The 21,257-nt window shown below is 37.9% G+C and overlaps 2 protein-coding genes and 1 long non-coding RNA gene across 3 annotated transcripts in view; 1 reads left to right on the top strand and 2 right to left on the bottom strand.

Annotated features, from left to right (window-relative positions):
- Positions 1-1,291: 1,291 nt before the first annotated feature.
- LOC137127180 (uncharacterized) lies at positions 1,292-3,438 on the bottom strand. The gene is made up of 2 exons (XR_010914385.1): positions 2,632-3,438; positions 1,292-2,434 (listed from the first exon to the last, which is right to left on the bottom strand). It is a non-coding gene; the product is annotated as an uncharacterized lncRNA (long non-coding RNA).
- On the top strand, positions 2,012-4,671 carry il10 (interleukin 10). Its single transcript, XM_067503759.1, has 5 exons — positions 2,012-2,176; positions 2,365-2,424; positions 2,587-2,751; positions 3,490-3,552; positions 3,666-4,671. The coding sequence occupies exons 1-5, from the start codon at positions 2,012-2,014 to the stop codon at positions 3,774-3,776; spliced, it is 564 nt and encodes a 187-aa protein (XP_067359860.1). The 3' UTR covers positions 3,777-4,671.
- Positions 4,672-9,019: 4,348 nt separating this feature from the next.
- Positions 9,020-21,257, bottom strand: part of mapkapk2a (MAPK activated protein kinase 2a) — a 31,628-nt gene continuing 19,390 nt past the window's right edge. The window contains exons 3-10 of the mRNA XM_067503752.1: positions 13,196-13,260; positions 12,480-12,559; positions 12,183-12,309; positions 11,994-12,069; positions 11,785-11,909; positions 11,026-11,111; positions 10,831-10,911; positions 9,020-10,735 (exon numbers count right to left, since the gene is read on the bottom strand). Of these exons, the coding sequence (XP_067359853.1) occupies positions 10,586-10,735; positions 10,831-10,911; positions 11,026-11,111; positions 11,785-11,909; positions 11,994-12,069; positions 12,183-12,309; positions 12,480-12,559; positions 13,196-13,260 (790 nt within the window). The 3' untranslated portion in view covers positions 9,020-10,585. The remainder of the gene's footprint in view (positions 10,736-10,830; positions 10,912-11,025; positions 11,112-11,784; positions 11,910-11,993; positions 12,070-12,182; positions 12,310-12,479; positions 12,560-13,195; positions 13,261-21,257) is intronic.

The raw sequence follows: 21,257 nt of genomic DNA, 5'->3' as shown, positions 1-21,257 counted from the left end.
GTCTATGCTAGTCTATGCTCATCTGCTTCTCCTTTGTGCATACCTTGCATTTTGACTGCTGTTGTCAGATAACCATGCCTCATACTTCTACTATCATCATATCACATATGTGGAAAACTATAATAACAATACTAGTTCTGGTAGAATTAATTTCATGTTCAATTATGCACAATGTAAATGCCAATATTTTTGAAATTTAGGGTGGCCAAAAGCCTTTGCTAATGAGTTTTCTTTTGGATGCAGATCGAGTACCTGACTAAATAAAAATAAATAAATCAAAGAAGTAAAGTAAAGTAAAGTAAAATGTGGTACATCTTTGCTAGGTGTGGTATTGAATATTCAAGTTGCAACCACAAATTATTTGGTTAATAAATGATCCCTTTGGTCATTTTCCCAAATTAAGTTTTACACCAACCATGAATTCCCAGCACTCACACATAGTCTTTGTCAATCAAGCTAAATTGATTTGGACTATTTGAATGCTGAAAGATGCTGCAGTTATGTCATATGCACCAACCTAACAAAGATACACAGCACAGATAAGCAAATTAATTCATGTTGAGACTACCGGGAGTTTGATGTTGGTTTAAGTGCCTGTATAAGCAATTTTACCAGTTTTTTCTATTTAGATTACACTGTACTGTAAGTGCATAAATAATAAAAGACACATTAGCACACGTATTGTATTTCTCTAATTTGTATTTGGCATTTTATATACAATCTAGCCTTTTTAAGAATGATCACATATAGGTACACTGGTTTTTCTATGCTGTGTTAATTATATCAATACTTTGTTTTTCTTTAATATTTTAAACAGCACATTGTGTTATCTTCACTATGACACAAGCTTCAACCAGTAAATGAACTTTATCTTGAACTGTGAAAAGGTATTTGCACAGATTGTGAAGTCCTCACATGCAGATAATCATTTGGTATGGTTTTCCCTACAGCAGTCTTTAAAATACCAGTGTTGCCCAACAAAAAATGAGTAGAGTCAGGTATGAAGCAGACAGACTGAGCTTTGGTAGTTATGGATAAATGGACATTCCGTTCAACAAAAAGTACTACAAGGAAAATACCCATATACACTGCATAGACAAACAAGAGTCACCAACCACTTCTCTATATGGTTTCTCGTTTTACAAATATAAAATTTATGCCCAAGCATATGAAATCCTCGTTAACCATTTGCTGACTCAGGGAGATAATGGAATCTCTAGAAACAATACCATGACTCTGGTGATCTACACACACATGCCCACATACACAAAAACAAAGATGAGTAGCTGTCACCTGTCATAAGTTTTATTACGTATATCTGACATACAGAGGGAATCCACAGCGTCATCACACTCAAACCACAGCACAATATCATTTCCATCTGAGGGGCACAATTTCCTCTGGTATTATTAAAGTGCCAGGAAAATTATAATGTAATTTAAAATATTCAATGGCATTTTTATGACAACTTTTTGCACATATGGACCAATTTAAAGTTCTTTTTCAATACTAGTTTGTCCTTTTTGTACAGTATAGGGGACTGTAGTCATTTTAGTACTAATACTGCTTCTTTACAAATATTGCTAAAAATAGAAATAACAGAAATAATAGATAATAATCACACACCAATTAAAAAAAATCCATAATTGCTATGTCATTAGGAATAGGTTTCGAATCACCCTACCTCATGGGAGGAGTAAAACATATGTAATGCATGAGTCTGAAAAGAAAAATCCCCTTGCATGTGTGAAGCATGTTTAACCATTTCTCTTCCAGTCAGTCTCCTCCCTCGGAGAATCTGTCCCAATTTTGGCTATAAAGACACAAGATATGCCCGAATATGTGCACTTATCTTTTCTGAGCTCCTCAGCAAGATCATAACAAAACCATTTCTTCTCAGAAGTCAGACATCTCCATCCAGTGATTCCACTGAGCCTGCAGCATCTCTTCACCTGAGGGTCCACTCTTCTTTTCTCTCCAGCCAAACAACTTCAGCAGACTGTGCACCAGCATGACTCCTCGATTTCTCCTCCTGTGGGTCCTGGTACTTGTGTCCTTCTTCAGCAATGCCTGGTGCAGTCCCATGTGCAACAACCAGTGCTGCCAATTTGTGGAGGGCTTCCCTGTCAGACTCAGGAAGCTCAGACAGGATTATTCCCAGATCAGAGACTTTTATGTGAGTACAGCATTTGCTTTATACATACCTTGGGAGTTAATGCAGCATCAGTTGTTGGCCCATGTGGCCATGTGTGTCCTGCAGGTCTCCAGGTGATGCTGCACATTCTTGCCTCTGTTTGTGCAGCTGCTCTCTCTCTCTCTCTCTCTCTCTGTCAACACACTGAGCACATTCTCGACTGTTTGCAGGAAGCAAACAATGATTTGGACACAGCGCTGCTAGACCAGACCGTCGATGACTCATTTAAAGTAAGTTTCTCTATAAAAATCCACACAAAGTTCAATTACTGCGGTTAAAGTTGCATCTTCTGGGATTTAAATGGAAAACAAAGGCCTAGACACAACTCAGTTACCGATAAAGTGAACATCGTGTGCAACATTAACCAGGCTGCTGGTTTTCTCCCGAATCAGAGTCCGTTTGCCTGCCAGGCTATGAACAGCTTATTGGACTTTTACCTGAACACGGTGCTGCCCACAGCCATGTCCGAAGTAACGGAGGACAACAAGGACCTAAAGCCTCACGTGGAGTCCATACAGCAGATTTTCGACGAGCTCAAACGTGATGTCATCAAATGTGTGAGTAGCTGACGCACGTGTTACTCCTACGGAGGACTAGAAATGTAAATACTGCTGAGGGACCTCGTACACTTTTACAGCGAAGTGCAGTATTTCGTTATTTGTCTGGGAGACAGAATTCAAATCGCCCATTAAAAGTGTAACATAGCCTACCAGTGACGAAGGTTCCCGATAAAGTAATCGCTTCTCTGATCAGATGAACTATCACTGCTAAAGTCGGTTGCTGTTTTCCGCGGTATCGTGCCGTTCAGTAATGCGTGTGTTAGTGAAAAAAAAGGGAAAAAAATGCTAGATCGTTCCTCCCACAGTAACAACCAAAACTGACTTGGTCTGCATCAAGAAAGTAGTAAATTGCATTCCCGCACTTTTTGTCGCGGGGTAAATGGCTGAATGTGACAGAAAGGGGAAGACTCCAGTAACTGCACGCACCACCAGATCGCAATACCGCGTTAGTCAGCAACAGCGTCCACAACTCTGAGTCGCCCAGTTGTTATGAAAGCGGAAGAGCGCTGCAGGCTCGTTCCCCAAGTGCAATGCTGAGCTCTGACTTTGACTGCATTCATGTCTTTACTACTTATTAGCACGGCGAGACCTAAATTTAATAGAAGGCCACTTGCCTGTGTCCATTAGCCAGTTCAACAATAAGACCGAAGAAAAATGCTGTCTGTGGGGGTGAGAGTGGGGCATGAAAGCTGCTAACACCCGTGTTGACCTCATTTTTGTATGGTTCTTTTACAGAGAAACTTCTTCTCCTGCAAGAAACAGTTTGACATCAAAACCCTAAGCTCTACTTACACTCAGGTGAGTGTCATGAATTTCTCTCAATGGAAAAATGTGTTTTAAACATGTACAGCTTGCATGCTTACATTTTGACAGATCGTTTTAAATTTACTAAAATATACGTGTGTCTACAGATGGAGAGCAAAGGTCTGTATAAAGCCATGGGCGAACTGGATGTGCTTTTTAACTACATTGAGACATATCTGGCCTCTAAACGACAGAGAAACCAAGTGGCCCACTCTTGAAGACATGATCACCTCATCAAAGTGTGACCTTTGTTTAACTCAGGGAGAAAAAAAAAGATTGTTTCCATTATCTTTGATGATGTTATTCACTGTTATACTCTGAGAGTTCACAGTTTTGTCCTGAGGACAAATTTCATGACCATATTGTGTCTTTTAAAGTGAAGAACAAAACCGAGCTATTATATTTATTTGAATATCAAGTATAAATATGTTTTTTGTTGTATTTATTATGTCTAGTTTTGTATTGCTAATGATGAATAAAAAACTTTCACAAGAACACAAAAACACAGCTGCATTCATGTGCCATTTATTAGGAATGGGTAACTGATAGAAGACAGAATATGTAACATCCTGCAGTACAGCAGTCATATGTGGGGAACTGCTAGAGTGTAAACTCAACAAGCTGTTTCTCTAACCTCAAACTTGACCCATATACATCACTTACCAGCAGCAGCTCTGCTGTATCTTTACTTACCGTAACTGTAACTAGCCAGCCTCACCCTCATGGCATATGCACACTTGCACATGTACTCATATACAAACGCACCGAAAAAGCTGTCTCACCTAGTCACACTCAGAAACACATAAAACAGAACTGATGTGGTACAATACGGCAGTCAAATGTTTTTTTTGTTTGTTTGTTTCATCCACCTGCATCATTATCTATACAACTTTAGTTTTCAGGGATTTAATTTATCTATTACCACAAGACATTTGTCACTGAGTAGTAAAAGATTGTTTTAATAAAGACTACTAACAAATGCACGCTGCTTAATAACACTTGATGTATGTACAGAAGTGTCTGATGTTTCTGACTTGAACGATTCCTGACTTGAGTCAGTGCATAGAAACTACTCTAGGGTAATTCATCTCTCACTTGCCTAGTCAGTGTGGGATGATTTAAATAGTATCATTCCAGTAATGACAATACAACATGCAAAGATATCATTCATAACATTTGTCTTATAGAGTGTGGACATTTTATTTTGACCTAAGATAATAGCAATTTTTTAGGGGTTAATTATGTTAGACAGTGCTTAGTCTTTTAAAAGTTTTTAAAAGTGAGCACTGGTTCAGACTTTGGAACATGTGTTTACATTTAGAAAGGCCTGCCTGTTAACTAGTTAAGATCACCGCTGGTTGTTATGCAATGACTGGATGCTTCTGTTCAGAGAGCAACGGTTTCGAGGCAGGGTGAGAAAAAAATAGTTACTCAGCCTTCAAATGTCTGAATCAGTGTTTAATGTAGAATGACAATAGTTATTGGTGTAAAATGGTTACTTTGACATCTATCTTCCATGTCTTGTCAATTTCCCAACAAAAGTTAAGATGTAAATGGTAAACGTCCTGGTCATCGCTTTACAATGTTGCTTCTCATTCGGGCATTCACACACATTCACAAAGTGATTACATTGGCTGCCATGCAAGGTGCTCACCTGACCCAAATTAGGATTCAGTGTCTTGCCCAAGGACAAATAGCCAGGAGGGACCGACAGACGATCCACTGACCCTGTGGTCGTGGATAATTGCCATCTAAGCTACCCATTACCACAGAAACAAGGTGCCAGTTTCATGCTGCTCAAAGCAGCATCATTCATATTTTATTTGGACCTTCTCCCCTTTGGATGTGTGTGGAATTATTACAAGTCTCCCCTAACTTATTATAAAAAAGTATTATTTTTTTAAATATTAAGCATACAGTTCCAAATAGTGGAAAAACTGTCACTTTGAACTATTTTCTTTTTTTTAATGATAAACACCCATCTAAGTACAATAGCACGTACATTCACAGTAGAGGTGGTGTCCCGGTTTTCAATTTTGACACTTGTTTATTCCAACAGTTGAGTTCACATATCGTTCAATAAAGTATTATTGGAAATAGTCAAGATAATTATTAGGTGAAAGACCCCTGCTATGAATCATTTCAAATCACAAAGATTCATGCGGCTAGAGAATTTTTATTTGCGCATATGATGAGTCAGGTATAAGATGAGATTGATCCAAAATAGATATGCTGAAGATATAAAGATATACAGAATCTGCTTTAGTGCAGTGACTCATTCTTTTATTGTGGACTGAGTCAGTTGGCGTAACTATCTAATGCCCCCATTGAGCTTTAACACATTAAAAAAAGAGAGTATTATATATCATCAGTTTAATCGCACAGCCTGCCAAGTAAGAATCAACTGGGCATAATACAAGTCGGGTATTTGGTCAGTACTGCATGGTTATTTTTAATTTAACAGGCCAGTTTATATCTAAATAATGCACTTCCAAATTGTCTCTTTCACTGGAAAGGACAAGAGTGTACAACTAAAGTGCTGATTAGAGCTTACAGATCACACCATCAATATCAACAGAAAAAACACAATGGGTGCTTCCTAAAGATAGTAATCATATTTTTGTGGCATTTTCAAAACAAGCTCTCATAACAAAAGTTGGCATGAGATTAATCTCAGCTCTAGACCTCATTCGATCAAAGTTTCTGTCAAACAGTTCAGCATGTTTTCACTGTATGTGTGAATGTACACATACACTGTGCATACACACACACACACACGTACTTAATGTCTATATTTCCTGCTGCAACTTTTCTTAGAAAACATTGAAGAATGGGTTCCTACAAAAGGAGGACGTTTTTAAATAATCAGCAAAGAAGAGAAAAAAAGAAAAAAAAAATCAAAGCAGCCACAGCAACCACAACATGTACCAAGAGCTGTATGTGACAGTAAGAGCAACCGGATTTCCAGCACATGTGAAGATTAAAAAGTGCTCTTACACATGTAAAACTGAGAAGGTTTTCCATTTGATGATGTCTGAAAATCTTTTAAAGCTTCCTACTGAGATGTAAGTTTCTTGCTGAGACAACGTGTGGCATCTCACTATTGTTGCCTTTGTCTCGAGGGTCTGTCGGATCAAAGTTGCTTGGGAGGAAGTGTTTGTGTGTGAGAAGTAAGGATGCCATGCCACTTCAAAGAGCAATGACCTGTGTCACCACTTCAGCTGAGAATTCTCCATAGTACACATTTCCCCATGGCTTCAAAAGGCGAATATGATTACATAATGGGCACAGCACACAAATACATTTCCAACCCAGAAAAATGTTTTTAATCACTTGTTTGTAAATAAATGAAGACAGTGTTGTCAGACTTCCTTTGATGGTGGAACACATCAGATGTTAAACAGTTGAGAGGAACACATCATTACTTCATAGGCTACATACAGCATGTACCTCTTAAGATTTACACCAGTAGGTTTCCTATCTCTCAAAATACTACAGGGCCCTCCTTCCTGATCTGTGAAGTGCATTCTGGGTGGGCGTCTTGACGTTTGTCGGAAGCAGAGTAAGGCGAAAGGACCTCCACAAGACTCCCCAGATGACGCGGGACTCCCCAGAAGCCCCATTTACCCCCTCTCTCACTTACCTGACAAAGTTTTACTGCCGAGAGAGATGACTGTTGGTTTCATCATACTCAAAGCTGAAAGATGAGAACCTACGACTACCTCACACCTGAAAAACAATAATCTTGTGCACTAGCGGGAAACTGCTCTAAACACCCCAGACTTGGCAAATGTGTTGACTCAATGCCACCACAGCATTTTGCTACGCAAATTGGTATATTCCAGGAGTCACTCATTCGACATGGATGATAGAAATTTGTCACGAGTTGCGTCTGTGCACGCTGTGTCAAAGCAACAGATCCCAAGTCAACCAGACAATGTGAGTCATAGCTGAAAACATGATTTAGTTAGAAAAATCACTAAAATAGAGGCAGAGGTTAAATAGGGGAAAATATATTTCCTTAGAAACCCATGCTGTGGGGATAAATTCATATTTTTGAACGATTTGGCTTTAGGGCCCATCACTCTACCAAAACTGCAATTGCTAAATTGGTAAAAGATCGCCTTGATATGGATTCAGACTACTCCTCTGTGCTTATTATACCTGATCTAAGGGCAGTATTTGACGATAAAAATTATTGATTGGCATTTGCTTAGATACATTTAATTATCTGACAGAACAGTTTTATATGAAAAATTCTCATTAAAATTGATCAGATTTGAAACATTGGGGTTCCTCAGGGCTCTATTCTTGGCCCAATATGGCAGACGCAGACAAGCTAATTCACACTCTTTTTTTTTTTATCCAGACAGCTATCTATCCACTTATCGTGTCCAAGTGTCACAGGGGGCTGGAGCCTAACTACACAGCATAAGGTAGCAGCTGGCAGTTAGATCGAACTGGGGACCTTCTAACTGGGAGGTAGCAGTACACCATATTACACCCATTGTAGTTTCTCTTTATATGCTTGTAATCCATACCAGAGTTTAAGATAATGACATAAAATCCCCAACAACGATGCTGTCATAGCTGCCTGATTTCTTTAAACCTCATACTCCATCCTATGCTCTGTGCTTAGATTAAAAAAAAAAAAAAAGCCCTGTTCTTCTGGAATACCATTGTGACAGCAGTATGACTCTAGAAGCTTTTATATTTAAACATAAAGCTCATCTATATGCCTCAACTTTAAATTTTTTAATAAAAATGTAACTACTAAATTTCCAAGGACTGTGCCATTTATGAGTTCTTAGCTGGTGAGTCAGTTTGTGTCTCAGTTAATGTTTTGGAATTTTCTAATTTTTGGAAACTACTGCATCTTTCAAGCATGAGAATCAAGGCTTTGTTCTAGCTTTATTACATTATATCGCTTGTTACCTTATCAACAGGTTCCTGGGTTTCAGGACAACCTTGTCCTTAAACCCAAGGCAAATTTGTGATTTAGGCTATATACAGTAAATACCAATAAATTTAGCTTGTAATTCATTAACCTGAACAACAAGAAGCAGGTAGGGCACATGTAACAAGTACACAGGCTGTTGGCATGACTTAAATTTAAATTCTATGTATATATTCTGTAAAGCTTCAAAAATAGCTAGGAGTATAATCTGTAATGATTATTATTTTAATCTAATACAATCGCTTGCTGTCATATTCTGGCGTGAGATTTTTTTTTTCTAAATGCCTAAAATCAAACCCTTTCTAAAATGAGTTTCTGAAAATAGTGAAACTGCTAATCAGAAAAAAGCTGATGTTATCATCAGTCTTTACATAATGCAATGTACTGTTTTAAACACATTTATCTCTAAATGTGTAAAGGTACCTTTTGTCTATTTGTCTTACTCACCGTTTCAAAATACACTACTTTTACATTTAGAAACTGACAAGAGATGAGTGTGCAGTGTGTGTTTTCTGTGATTTTTTTAATCCAAAGCTGAAGCAGACAAAAGTATGGCAGGTGGAGCTGAAGAGACTCAATGACAAGAAAAAAAAAAAAATCTGTGTTTCCACTACAGTGTTGAAAGGGCCGAAAAAGTAACAATAAAAAACATTGTCACAAATTATTCAATGAACATTCTTTATAGTGAGAGATTTGTATGTGTGATGTGACAGGTATTGTGAATGTAATTTTACAAGGTGGACTAAAATGAAACAATGAACACAATATTTTCCCAAGATCCCAAGTGAACCAACCATCACACCCTCTCTGAATGTGATGACAGCTTGCTGGTGGTATGTCATATTCTGCACAGGGAAGAGGTGTAGCTCTTGTGTACTTTCCTCTTGGAGGAGTTTGAGGACACTGGGACTGCATCAGATTACTCCCACATAGCTGAACTGGTGCAACTGTCTCAACTATATATTCCTTAGAATATGCTACTACTCACATATGTATAAATGCTCCCTCTAGTCACTTAATATCGCTCCAACATTTGCAAACAGAAATCAACACCAACAATAAAAAAAAAAAGGTTGCAGCAGTACTTCCAAGCTGACAGACACATCTGCATAGCATTAACCTGAAATATAATCTGGTATTGTTATAAATTCTGAAGCATAACATTGGCAAAAGCCTGAACCAAATGGTAGGTAGGGGTTTAAAGTCATTTGCTGCTTTAGCAGCACTCAGTAAGGCCTATGCTAAAATATTCATAAAATCCATGAAAAAAATACAGTATCAGTTGGCTCCTACTCTCCTATGAGCTACATGCAGAAGAATAGAGTAGCCAGTTGCGGTTCTTAGACTTTCATCCTTCTCTGCCCTAAAACAACAAGTGTAGTTTAAAACAGGAGAGAGGGGCCATGAGGTGCTATGTCTGTTTGGCACATTTGCCTGGTGTGAGTGCATAGGCCTTTTTTTTACATTAACAAAGACAGACTGAACCTGGCAGACACTCCCAGTTCAAGACCCAGAAACAATCAACTAATTTCAACTAATTCCTGCAGTCAGAAACAGGGTTCTTACATTCTACTTGTCAGTTCAAAATACATCTGCTAACTTTGCATGTTTGTAAAAAAAAAAAAAAAAAAAACATCCCTTCCTTTTATTTTTTGGGTTTAGCCATTTAACATTCACAGGTTTAGGGCTAGAGCCAGAATAGGGCTGTGGGGGAGAAAGAAGTACTTCTAATGCTAGGGCTATATGTCCTATTCCAACTTTCGAGCCTCTCTGAGTACACAACCTGATATTTGGGAAAAGAGGGAGACCAAGCTTACAGATTCCCTCTCCTCTCCTTTTCTAAAATTCATAATCTCTTCAGTGACATAAAAACATAGATCAACATTCTCTCTGCAAGAGCAGATGTGGGTTTGTTAAAACGATAAGAGTAATAAAAACAAACACTCCTACAAAACATTAGATTTGCCATGAAAAATAAAACACAGAAAATCCATGCACTGCGACTCACATGTCGACAAATTATTGCTTCCTTTTTACAACCTTTTTATGTGTACATGCGTTTTGCATGTTTCAGTGGGCTGCAGACTGTGGATCAGCCATGGTATTACTGGCTTTCTTCCTCCGTTTTGTGAGCAGTGGATTGGTAGAGGCTTCAATGGTCTTGATCTTAATTTGCTCATAGTCAACCCTCATTGTTGCCAAGGCACTGGTCATTTCCTCCTGCAATATTAAGAAAACAAGATTACAACAACTCTCCTACATTACATCAGGTTTTTCCTACAAAAAAGAATGCAGAAAAGAACCAGCTGTCTTACCTTGACATCCTCCCAAGCATCCTTCTCCTCCTTTAGCACACGGCTGGTGTGAAGTGGAGTCTGGGGAACTTCCATCGATTGCTTTAGTAGGAAACACACATTGACAGCCAAATCTTACTTCACCATTTAGAGATTACCCAACAATTGAACTGATGGCATTAAAGTGATGTTGAAAAATCAAGTGCATGTTCTTACATTGATCCATGGATGATTCATGAACTCCGTTATGGTCATCCTTTGGGTCGGCTCAGTCTTTAGGAGAGTTCTAATTAGCTGTTTAGCTGCAAATGCAATTATTATGTGCACCATTAAAAAGCATAACAAACCGCAACATTTGTTTATAAGAAGAAAGTGTGGGGGGTTCTGATGCTGGCAGCCCGATAACTTACCATTTTGTAGATGTGAGCAAACAATCACTATGTTACCTTGTCTTTTCTCTTTAAAACCAATATTACTCAGAAACCAAGAGATCACTTTCAGTTGTAGTGAATTTGACTGACAGCAAAAAAATAGGTAAATCACCTGCATCAGTTTCAATTTCTGGATCAAAAAGCTGAGGCCAGCTTGACTGGTGAGACAGTGTGTCTGTAGAAGCTTGCACATCAATACATTGTGCTGAAATATTATTTATGATTTCTATGAAAGTCTATTAAAGTAAAACCAATCCCCAGTGACTGAATCTAATATGCTAATGTAAAACTTTAGTTGTCAGTTTCTTCATAACAAAACTATCCATCACAAATTGTGGTTTTCCAACCAAGTTTAGACAGAAGGCCAGGTCTCAACAGTTTTACATTTAAATGTAATACATCTGATATACAGAATCATGTAGATCATATATACGGCAATAGAGAATAAACATAAAAACAAGATGAATTGGGATATCATTACTACAGCAATAACTGTAGATAAGAGACCTTCTACAGTGGGTACAATTTACATTCTTACTCTTACCTTCTTCTGAAACATCCGACCACTCAGGGTTAGGAAACTCATATTGACCCATCCTGATCCTTTTCTTCATCCCAGGAGAGATAGCAAGACCATGGTTGGAATAAAAAGGAGGGTAGCCGCACAATCTGTTGAAATGTGAAATATTAGTTACTGCATTCAATCAAGAACCACGTTACGAGGAATAAAGGAGGTAGCAAAGATTCTCTTACAGGATATACATAATGACACCCAACGACCACATGTCACATGACTTGTCATACTTCTCTGGGCCCAGAACTTCTGGAGCTGCAGACAAAAAACCCGGGATGGCAGAAAGGTTATGGAGACAGGTGTTAAAGTTTCTTTCTTTCTAATAATAAGCAAAGAATATTGGAGTACAAACAGAAATTGTTCCATACCAACGTAGTAGGGTGTGTAGCAGGGAGTTGCTAAAGAGTTGTGTGAGGTGGTTTCCTTGGCAAAGCCAAAGTCTGTGAGTTTGAGGAGGGCATTTGGCCTCTTCGAGGAATATAGTAAATTCTCTGGCTGCGGCAGGAATCAGGAATCAAGTCAAAAGAAAAAGTATGGTATTGGTTACATTAACTATGGATGTTATTTTTTAAACCCCCATCTCTGGTTGAATTATTTCTTATCAAAGAGCAAAGTAAGGTAATCTTTGATTAATTAGTATAGCAATAAAAAGTAATGACACAAACCTTGACATCTCTGTGTGCAATGTTTATTGCATGCAGGAACTGAATGGCCTCTCCTATGCTCTTCATTATGTCAGATGCCTCTGAGGTATAAACAAAAGAAAATCTTTTAAGAGGTATAACATGTGACCTAGTGTTGGAGTTATTTTTTCACACATCAAACACAGCCAGAGACTGTCTGAGTCTAAAAAAAACATTAATTTCCCCTTGATGTCAGTGAGGGGTGCATATGTATGGGGGCACAACATTGTAGAAAAAGTGTGCTGAAGGAACAAGTTTTCTTTACACCACATCGTAGCCTTGCTTGAAAAAAGATGCTGTGGCTGTCGCCTGATAGAAACGTCATCAACATGCCCAATCGCTTCCTTTAATTCCTACCGATAATTTGAGACAAAGCAGCATGATCCGCACAAACCGGCTCGTGCACTTAATTCAGACTTTGTTACAGTGGGCTCACATGTTAAACTCTGGGTGATCTCCGGAGCAATGCACTCGAACATCCGTATTCTCAAAGTCCAGAGAACATCAGGATTCCAGCACATTAGTGAGGAGAGGTTACCGACCATGCACAAAATTTCACTTAAAAGGATCTTTTGACTTAGCAAGTGTCAGTATATGCTAGTTGTGAGTGTCTGTATATACCTGAACATCTGAATATTATGTAATCACATAATAAAATACTGTAACAGGCTATTGCTTAAGTGAACATTGCTTGTTACCTCTTTCTGTGAAGGCTTGGTCTCCCCTGTCCTGGATTCGACTAAAAAGCTCACCACCATCCATACTAAAGGGGGAAAAAAAAAAGAGTTAGGATCTGATTAGTAATAACTCTAATGAATTTCTGACTCATCATATTTCCAATGCACAGCGCAACCTAGCGCAAGAAATGAGTAATAAGCACATTTTCCATTAGACATGCTCTTTTCCATGTAATTTCATCATAAAATGATTGTGAACATTTATTGCCTCAGTAGGATTGATTCAGCATAGCAGTGAACTAAACTTAGTGGTGAAAAATAGAAATACTGTAAAATATAATACACGTAACCACTGTTTAATCAATTATTGAGGCAAAATTCTAGCATTTCTTGTTGCAAGAACTAGCCCAGCTGTATAAAACAGCCCGTCATGACAACTGTTCTGAAGAAAAGAGGATGCTTTTTCCCCCTCTTCCTTTGACTGTTTTTTTTGGTAGAGGTAGGTCTGTGGTCTCCTGGTCGACCAATGTAGGTGATCACTGTGTGAAACCTACTGAATGACAGTTTTACTCTTTTGGCACACCACTATAATCATGTGACAGTACAGGGGCCTTGTTTATGCAGAAAAACAGTTACTCTTAATAGGATTTATACCCAAAAATAAATACATAAATAAAATAAAATAAAAATAACAAAATGTTTAAATTCACCCAAAAAACGGTAAATGTACATGTCAAAAAAAATATAACTGGATGTATAAAACTGTGGGCTAGTGATGGGAGAAGGCACGGAATGTCTGGCAAAGCTGAAATTACACCCATGTGCTCTGTGTGGGTGGTGTATGACAACGGTCATATTGTTGCTAAAGAGGTATTTGTACAAAATAAAAACAGTATAAAAACAAATTGAAATCAGTTGGTCAAAAATTTTAAGCTGCCTAGATGAGTAGCGAAATGTTTGCAGCTAAAAAGTCCACGACATGACTCAACTTTTAGATCAATACACCTTGATGACCGAGACACTTCATTACACATAAATACACATTACACATAAAGCTAGACCCCTTTCCCTTGAGAAAAAAATTATTACATTTGGCTAATGTTCATTACTTCACCACGTGTCACTCACCTCTATGTTAATAATGTTTGCGATCAGAGTTTCTCCCTGCGAGTTTACCTTTATAAATGTAAATTTTTACAGTGTATGGATGTTTAAAACACCCTTTTTTGTGTGAACACACATTTGTTATAAATGAAAACCCAGATCAGCAATCTTTACGCTTTGAAAACGTTTCACAACTAGCTCAAGTGTCACCTCTAACTGAAAAATCCCAACAGTAACAATAAATGAGCATCAGCTGCAGTCAGATGAGAGAAACTTAATAACTGCAACTGCAAAGAGGTCTTAAATGTTCTGCCATCTTGTTGGAGATACAAGAAATGCCATTACTATTAAAACCTTAACTTTTTATGGCTTTACAATTTACATACTCAGTCTGAATTACTAAACCGTCAAACAAGAGTTCACCATTTTACAGTTTCAGCAAAAGTGAAGCACATCACATCCTCTGTAATATGCATTGAAAAATTTCCTATGGTAAAATGATTATTGTGATACATTGCGAATGGATTTTTCCATCAACTATCAACTTTCTTTGCTTGGGCAGAACGATTGTACAACCTGCATCTTTAACAAGTAGTACCCCAAGTATTTGGTGAACAGGTTTTAATTCATTTAGGGTTTCAACACAGGCTACAAAATACAGGGTCAAAAGTACACATACAACAAAAGTACACATACAACAAACCAACGAGTGGTTAAATGTCTCTCGATTTCACCTTTTGTGATGCTATTGGTAGCCATCAACAAGCTAGAAGGTAGAACTTAGGTTGGATGATTGTTCACTTTATTTGACAAAATTGGTAAAGTTCAATTAAATTTGCTGGTCTTTTGGCTTAGCTTGGCGTTAGCCTAGTTTACACATCCCACAACCTGCTTTGATGTGTGTTTAGCATCACTTTTCTTTTGGAACACTTTTCCTTTATTATTTCCTCCACTTTGTGCAGTGCTCCTCTGAACATATGCTCTGGTCACTGCTGCAAGTTCTTGTGCATGTTCAAACAACTGTCATGTAATTATATAATAATTGTAATATAATTGTAATTATTAAGTCCAATATTGCTAGTCCAATGTGTCCATGATAAGTGTAGGTAACCTTTCACAACAGTGTGTAATTGCTATACTTAATAGAATACTACTGACAACAGCATGACTCATTTTTATAATACTAGATTATTAGTCTGTACTCCCTTATCACAGGTGGTTTGCACATTTGTAGCAACGGTATAGCTATTTTCCAAGGTAGCACAGAAACCTCAAAGAGTTACAGAAAAAGGGATAAGCTAAGCTGGCCTGGTACCAAAGGTAATAGTTGTGAATTTGAATTCAACTGCATATGAGAAAATTCTACCCCACTTACTTGATAAGTTTCATTTAATCATTGTGCTCAATATGACTGTTTGGGTTTCAGGTCCAATCAGCAATGTCAACTGTGTGTGCGTGTGTCAAAAGTTGCATGACAGCACAGACCGATTCTTTTAGCATGCGTTAACGGGAGAGCATAACCTGCAGAAAGAGCTCTGCCAAACCACAGCACACTTTCTCAAAATCAATCATTCACATTTTGCATACTCAAACGGGGAGCACCTTAGCATCGTATGCTGATATCGAAATAACTGTCAGGTTGTTGAATTCTGCAAACATTTATCACAATGGTCTGACAAATTTTTATGTGGTCAGAATAAAATTGAGGTCTTGACCCCACCCCGGGTTTCTGAAAATGTCTGGAGGTGAGGTGTGAATTCTTAGCAGTCCTGATACTTAATGATTTTGATGAGAATGGGAGTACACATCTTACACCATCACAGCAGAACACTGACACCCTTACATGTTTTCAATCTATTTTTATTCTTTCACATCTCGTACAGTGCAGAAACACCTCGCCAGCAGGTATGAGAAGATGCATTCACTGAAAATATCAAACTGTTGAGAGAAAAACCCCAACACCCATCAGCTGTTTTTTTTCCTTGATTCTCAAAATGTTAACTGTCACTTTCAGCACATCGTTCGCATCTGCTAGGTTTTTGATTCTTCAGTGTTAGTCTTACCCATAATGACATTTTATATCTTATGTTAACTGTCATATATTATCTAGGCATATAGGACTTTTGCACAAAGCCCCAAGGCTGAGACTCCTTTTTTTCACTTTAGTGACATTCTGACTAAGTAAAGCCAATAAGTTCCTCCAACCATTCAGATTATGATGTTAGAAAAGACAATAATAAAGTTAGAACACCAAGAAGTTACAGTGGCTGTTGGCAGCATCCCCTAAAAGAGTTGCTTGCAATAAAAATAATATAGTGGTGTGTAAGAAATTGGTCAGTGGAAACCTATCAGAGTTTAAATGGGTGAGATTTCAACAAAACAGTAAGGCTTGTAAGAGAGTTGAGATAATATCTCTGACAATTTCACACATAATTGAGTAGAACAAACACCATATGGGTAGGGTTAACTGCAGGATTGTTTAGTCAGCTTATCCTACTGGACCCATTTTTTAACTTGTGGTCTAGATGTGCTCCTGTATTCCAACCTGATTAAAGTGAAAATCACTGGCGAGAGGGCAGATAAGCAGCTCACTTCTTAACCTAACTTTCTTTTTTGTCCTTTCGACTCCCTCCGAGTTCAGGTTCGCCACAGCGGATCATTGTCCGCATGTTTTTACACAGGATGCCCTTCCTGACGCAACCCTCCCCAATTTCTTCCGGGCTTGGACCGGCACTGCACAGCCAGGGATGGGAAAATGCCGTTGGGGGTTCAGTGTAGTGGCCAGAGATACAACATATAGGCATTGGGTCCGTGGACGACTGCCTTTAGCAACTGAGGTACAGACTTCTTAACCTAACTAAATATCCTAAATTTTCAAAGTGACTTGACAGAGCAGCACATAGAATAAACAGCAGAATATAGGTCATGAGGGTGGTTCAATTGCAGTGTCAGAAGGAAAGCAGACTGAATAGCTAGATCTCACTGTGATATAGTGTGATATTCTAGGAAATGTTTTAGTTTCATCAGAACTACTTTTCTTTTTATTTTCACAGGGAAATTAGTCATGTATATTTGCATGTGAGTGTGTAGGACGACAGGTTCATTACCGCCACACTGCAAACGGTAACCACAGACCTAAAGTGTGCACCTGTGACAAGATGGCGGTTTAGTGGTAAAATGTGCTGAAAGAAATGGAAATGCAAAGGTGAGGAAATATACTAAGCTCATTTAGAAGAAACAGGTCATTTTCTACTAAGGTCAGACACAACAGATTTACAATAATTGACCTGTCTCAAATGTGTTTATAACAGTGGAAAAGACAACATTCTCATCTCTTCAACATCCCTTAGGGCAACCAAGGCCTTCAAAAGGGCAATCAACCTTTCTAAAAGTCTGAAAGCTGCAGACTGAAATAGCAGTGCATAAAAACTCCTTTCGGCTTATCCCGTGAGGTCAGGGTCACCACAGCGGATCATTGTCCACATGTTAATTTGGCACAGTTTTTACGCCGGATGCCCTTCCTGACGCAACCCTCCCCAATTTCTACCAGGCTTGGACCGGCACTGCACAGCTGGGGATGGAGCTACAGCCGCCCCCTATATACCAAACACTCTATTTGAAGGAAAATTTTTAATCAAATGCTTGGTGTTCCAGTAAGTGTTTTAATATTTTGGAAACAATGTTAATTTACATCATATAAACTAATCCAGGCAAAAGATGGAAGTAAAAAAGCTGCAGCAACTGCAGGAGCATGTGACCTGTGCAGTACACTGAAACACTGATTTAAAGAATTTTATTTTTGCTGTAGAGACATTTGTTTAAACATGTAAGAGTCATACTGGAAAAAGAAAACCACAAGCAAACTTAATAAGAATCCTCTAAAATGTGGCTGTGATCTATCCTTAGGTGTGCATTTTAAGCTGCATCCAAGGACTGTCAAGGGACTAAAGACCAGTTTATACTTACAGTGTTCTACTGATACCCAATTAACTGGATGCACTTTTTTGATTTTGTTTATCCATGCTGAGTGAGGTGCAATTTCCAAAACCCAAGCTGAACATATATGAGAAATTCTCACAGCTCAGCCTGCTGGGTATGCTGTCTGGTGACCTTTATCTTTTCCAGTTTGTTTCCTGGGGAGTGTGAGATACATCTACCTTGATAGTCTATAAACAAAACCCCAGCTCTGGGTTCAGCCAGCTACAGCAGTCCCAGCTGCCCCCCACTGGCGTGTAGCTATATATGCTACCAAAGCACAGATAAATCAAATGATTCTGAAATGATCCAGAAGCTAAACTATAACTTAACAGTGCTGTATTGAAATATATAAAAATACCACACACAAGTGGTGAGGGATTATCAAACCTCTGATGAATAATGTGAATATGGCAGTGAAGTGGCAGATGATCTGTTAAGAGTTGTTTTAGATGATTTTGGTGTACTGCTGCTGAGCTAACTTTATTGCCATGATGTTGAACTACTACGTGTTGTTTAAACTTCTTTTAAAACAACACTGCTAAAGATGCAGAATTTTTAAATCTTGGCGATTATCATAAATTGGAAATCTTAGTCATTCATAACAAAACTTTATAGCTACAAGACCACATTAAGTTGTGTCCAAACCTAAGAAGTATATGACCTGTGTCCCAGTCCTCTGAAAACTCTTAAGTAATATTTTGTTTGTGTTACAGGGTTTTGAATTTGTGACTGATTTGTTGGTAGATTACAGTATGTAATGACTTGAATCGGTTTTACAGTAATTTAGGTCACTACAAAAAACACTGGATTAACTCTGTATATTGAACTACTGTATTAAAAGTAAGACACTGAATGTTCTGGGGCAATACAGAAACTGGAAATACCATTTTGGGGGTTTCTAGTGACAGGAGCTAAATACGAGCACTTCACAAGGGGAAGGAGGAATAAGGTGCTCCAGGAATGCATCCATGAGGAAAACAAGTATTTCATTCTTTACAGCATGTTGACATTTTTAGGCAGGCTTCTAAATAAAAACATAAACCTGAAAATCAGCATATTATAAGCTGATGTTTTATTCAGATTTCTATTAAACAAATCCCAGTTGTAGTTTACACCTTAAGCCTTTAGAGGTAAGGCTATGAGATAACGCGATTTCATTCGAAAGAGTCTGGCATTTTATATAATGCTATTGTTTATTTTGTTGTGTTGCAAAAAAGCTTTCTTCCACAAGACACAGGTGCAGCAGTTTAGAAACAAAGACAGACATGGAGGAGAGTGAAAGGTGAATGAATACAAGTAGTTGGTGTTTTAAAATGTTTTATTTAAAATCTCAATTCCAAAAAAACAAAACGAAAAAGGAAGATGTGTAAAATGTAAATAAAAATAGAATGCAATGATTTACAAATCTCAACAACCTATGTGTCAGATGTTTAAACTGAGAAATTTCAAAATTTCATAGAAAATATGAGCTCATTTTGAATTTAATGGCAGCAACACCTTTCAAAAAAGTTGAAACAGGGTGATGTTTACCATTGTGGAGCAACTGTAAACGTCTGGGAAGCGAGGAGACCACTTGCTGGAGTTTAGGAGAGGAATGTTGTCCCTTTCATGTCTGGTGCAAGGATTCTAGCTGCTCAACAGTCTTGCGATTTTGCTGCCGGATTTTTTGTTTTATGATGCACCAAATGTTTTCTATTGGTGAAAGGTCTGGACTGCAGGCAGGTCTCCTTCTCCTGTGAAGCCATGCTTTTTTGAAGATGCAGCATTAGGTTTAGCATTGTCTTGCTGAAATACACAAGGCCTTCCCCGAAAAGGACGTTGTCTGGATCGGAGTATATGCTCCTCTAAAACCTATGTACTTTTCAGCATTGAAAGAGAATGAAAAAGATTTTCACATTTTGATTCATCTGACCACAGAATATTTTTCCATTTTTCTTCAGACTATTTTAAATGAGCTTTGGCGCAGAAAACACGACAGCATTTCTTGATCGCGTTCACATATGGCTTCTTCTTTGCATAATGCAGCTTTATGTTACATTTGGATGGCATGGAGAACTATGATCACAGACAGTAATTGGAAGTGTTCCTGAGCCCATGCAGTGATGTCCAGTAGAGAACCACACCTGTTTTTAATGCGGTGCCACCTGAGGACCCGAAGATCACAGACATCCAGTTCTGACGTTTGGCCTTGTCTTTTATGAGATCTTTATATTTCTCCTTATTTTTTGAATCTTTTGATGATATTACATACTGTAGATGGAGGGATCTTCAAAGTCTTTGCAATTTTATGTTGAGGAACATTTTTCTGAAATTGTTCCACAGATGTGTTGCTGACATTACCATGAAATGGTATAATTTCTGCGGGGTGCAAACCTCTGACCTTATGCTCAGGATGTGGCCACTCTACCAACTGCAGCACTGCCGCCCCACTGATAAAACTGTCAGTTTCAACTTATGATACATTGTTTATGTTCCATTGTTAATAAAATATGGGTTGATGACATTTGCAAATCATTTATTCAAGTTTTCACATCTTCCCAACTTTTTTTGGAATTGGAGTTGTTCTTACTTTTACCGAGCAAATTAAGTAGCATTAAACATCTATTCTGAGAAAACGTTACAGCGTAGATTACAGTTATGTATACAAACTTTCACTTTATTTTATTTTTTTACTAGTTAACACTAGGTTTTAACACAACTACATTTGCTCAATGGGAATATATATATATATATATATATATATATATATATATATATATATATATGTGTGTGTGTGTGTGTGTGTGTGTGTGTATATATATATATATGTGTGTATATATATGTATGTATGTATGTATGTATGTATGTATGTATGTATGTATATATATATATATATATATATGTGTGTGTGTGTGTGTGTGTGTGTGTGTGTGTGTGTGTGTGTGTGTGTGTGTGTGTGTGTGTGTGTGTGTGTGTATATATGTATGTATATAGATATATAAAGCGTTTAATACACAATAAA

This window comes from Channa argus, chromosome 5, assembly GCF_033026475.1.
Source record: "Channa argus isolate prfri chromosome 5, Channa argus male v1.0, whole genome shotgun sequence".
Classification (NCBI taxonomy): domain Eukaryota; kingdom Metazoa; phylum Chordata; class Actinopteri; order Anabantiformes; family Channidae; genus Channa; species Channa argus.
The sequence above is the reverse complement of the archived record's forward strand: the minus strand, read 5'-3'. Positions and strand labels throughout refer to the sequence as shown.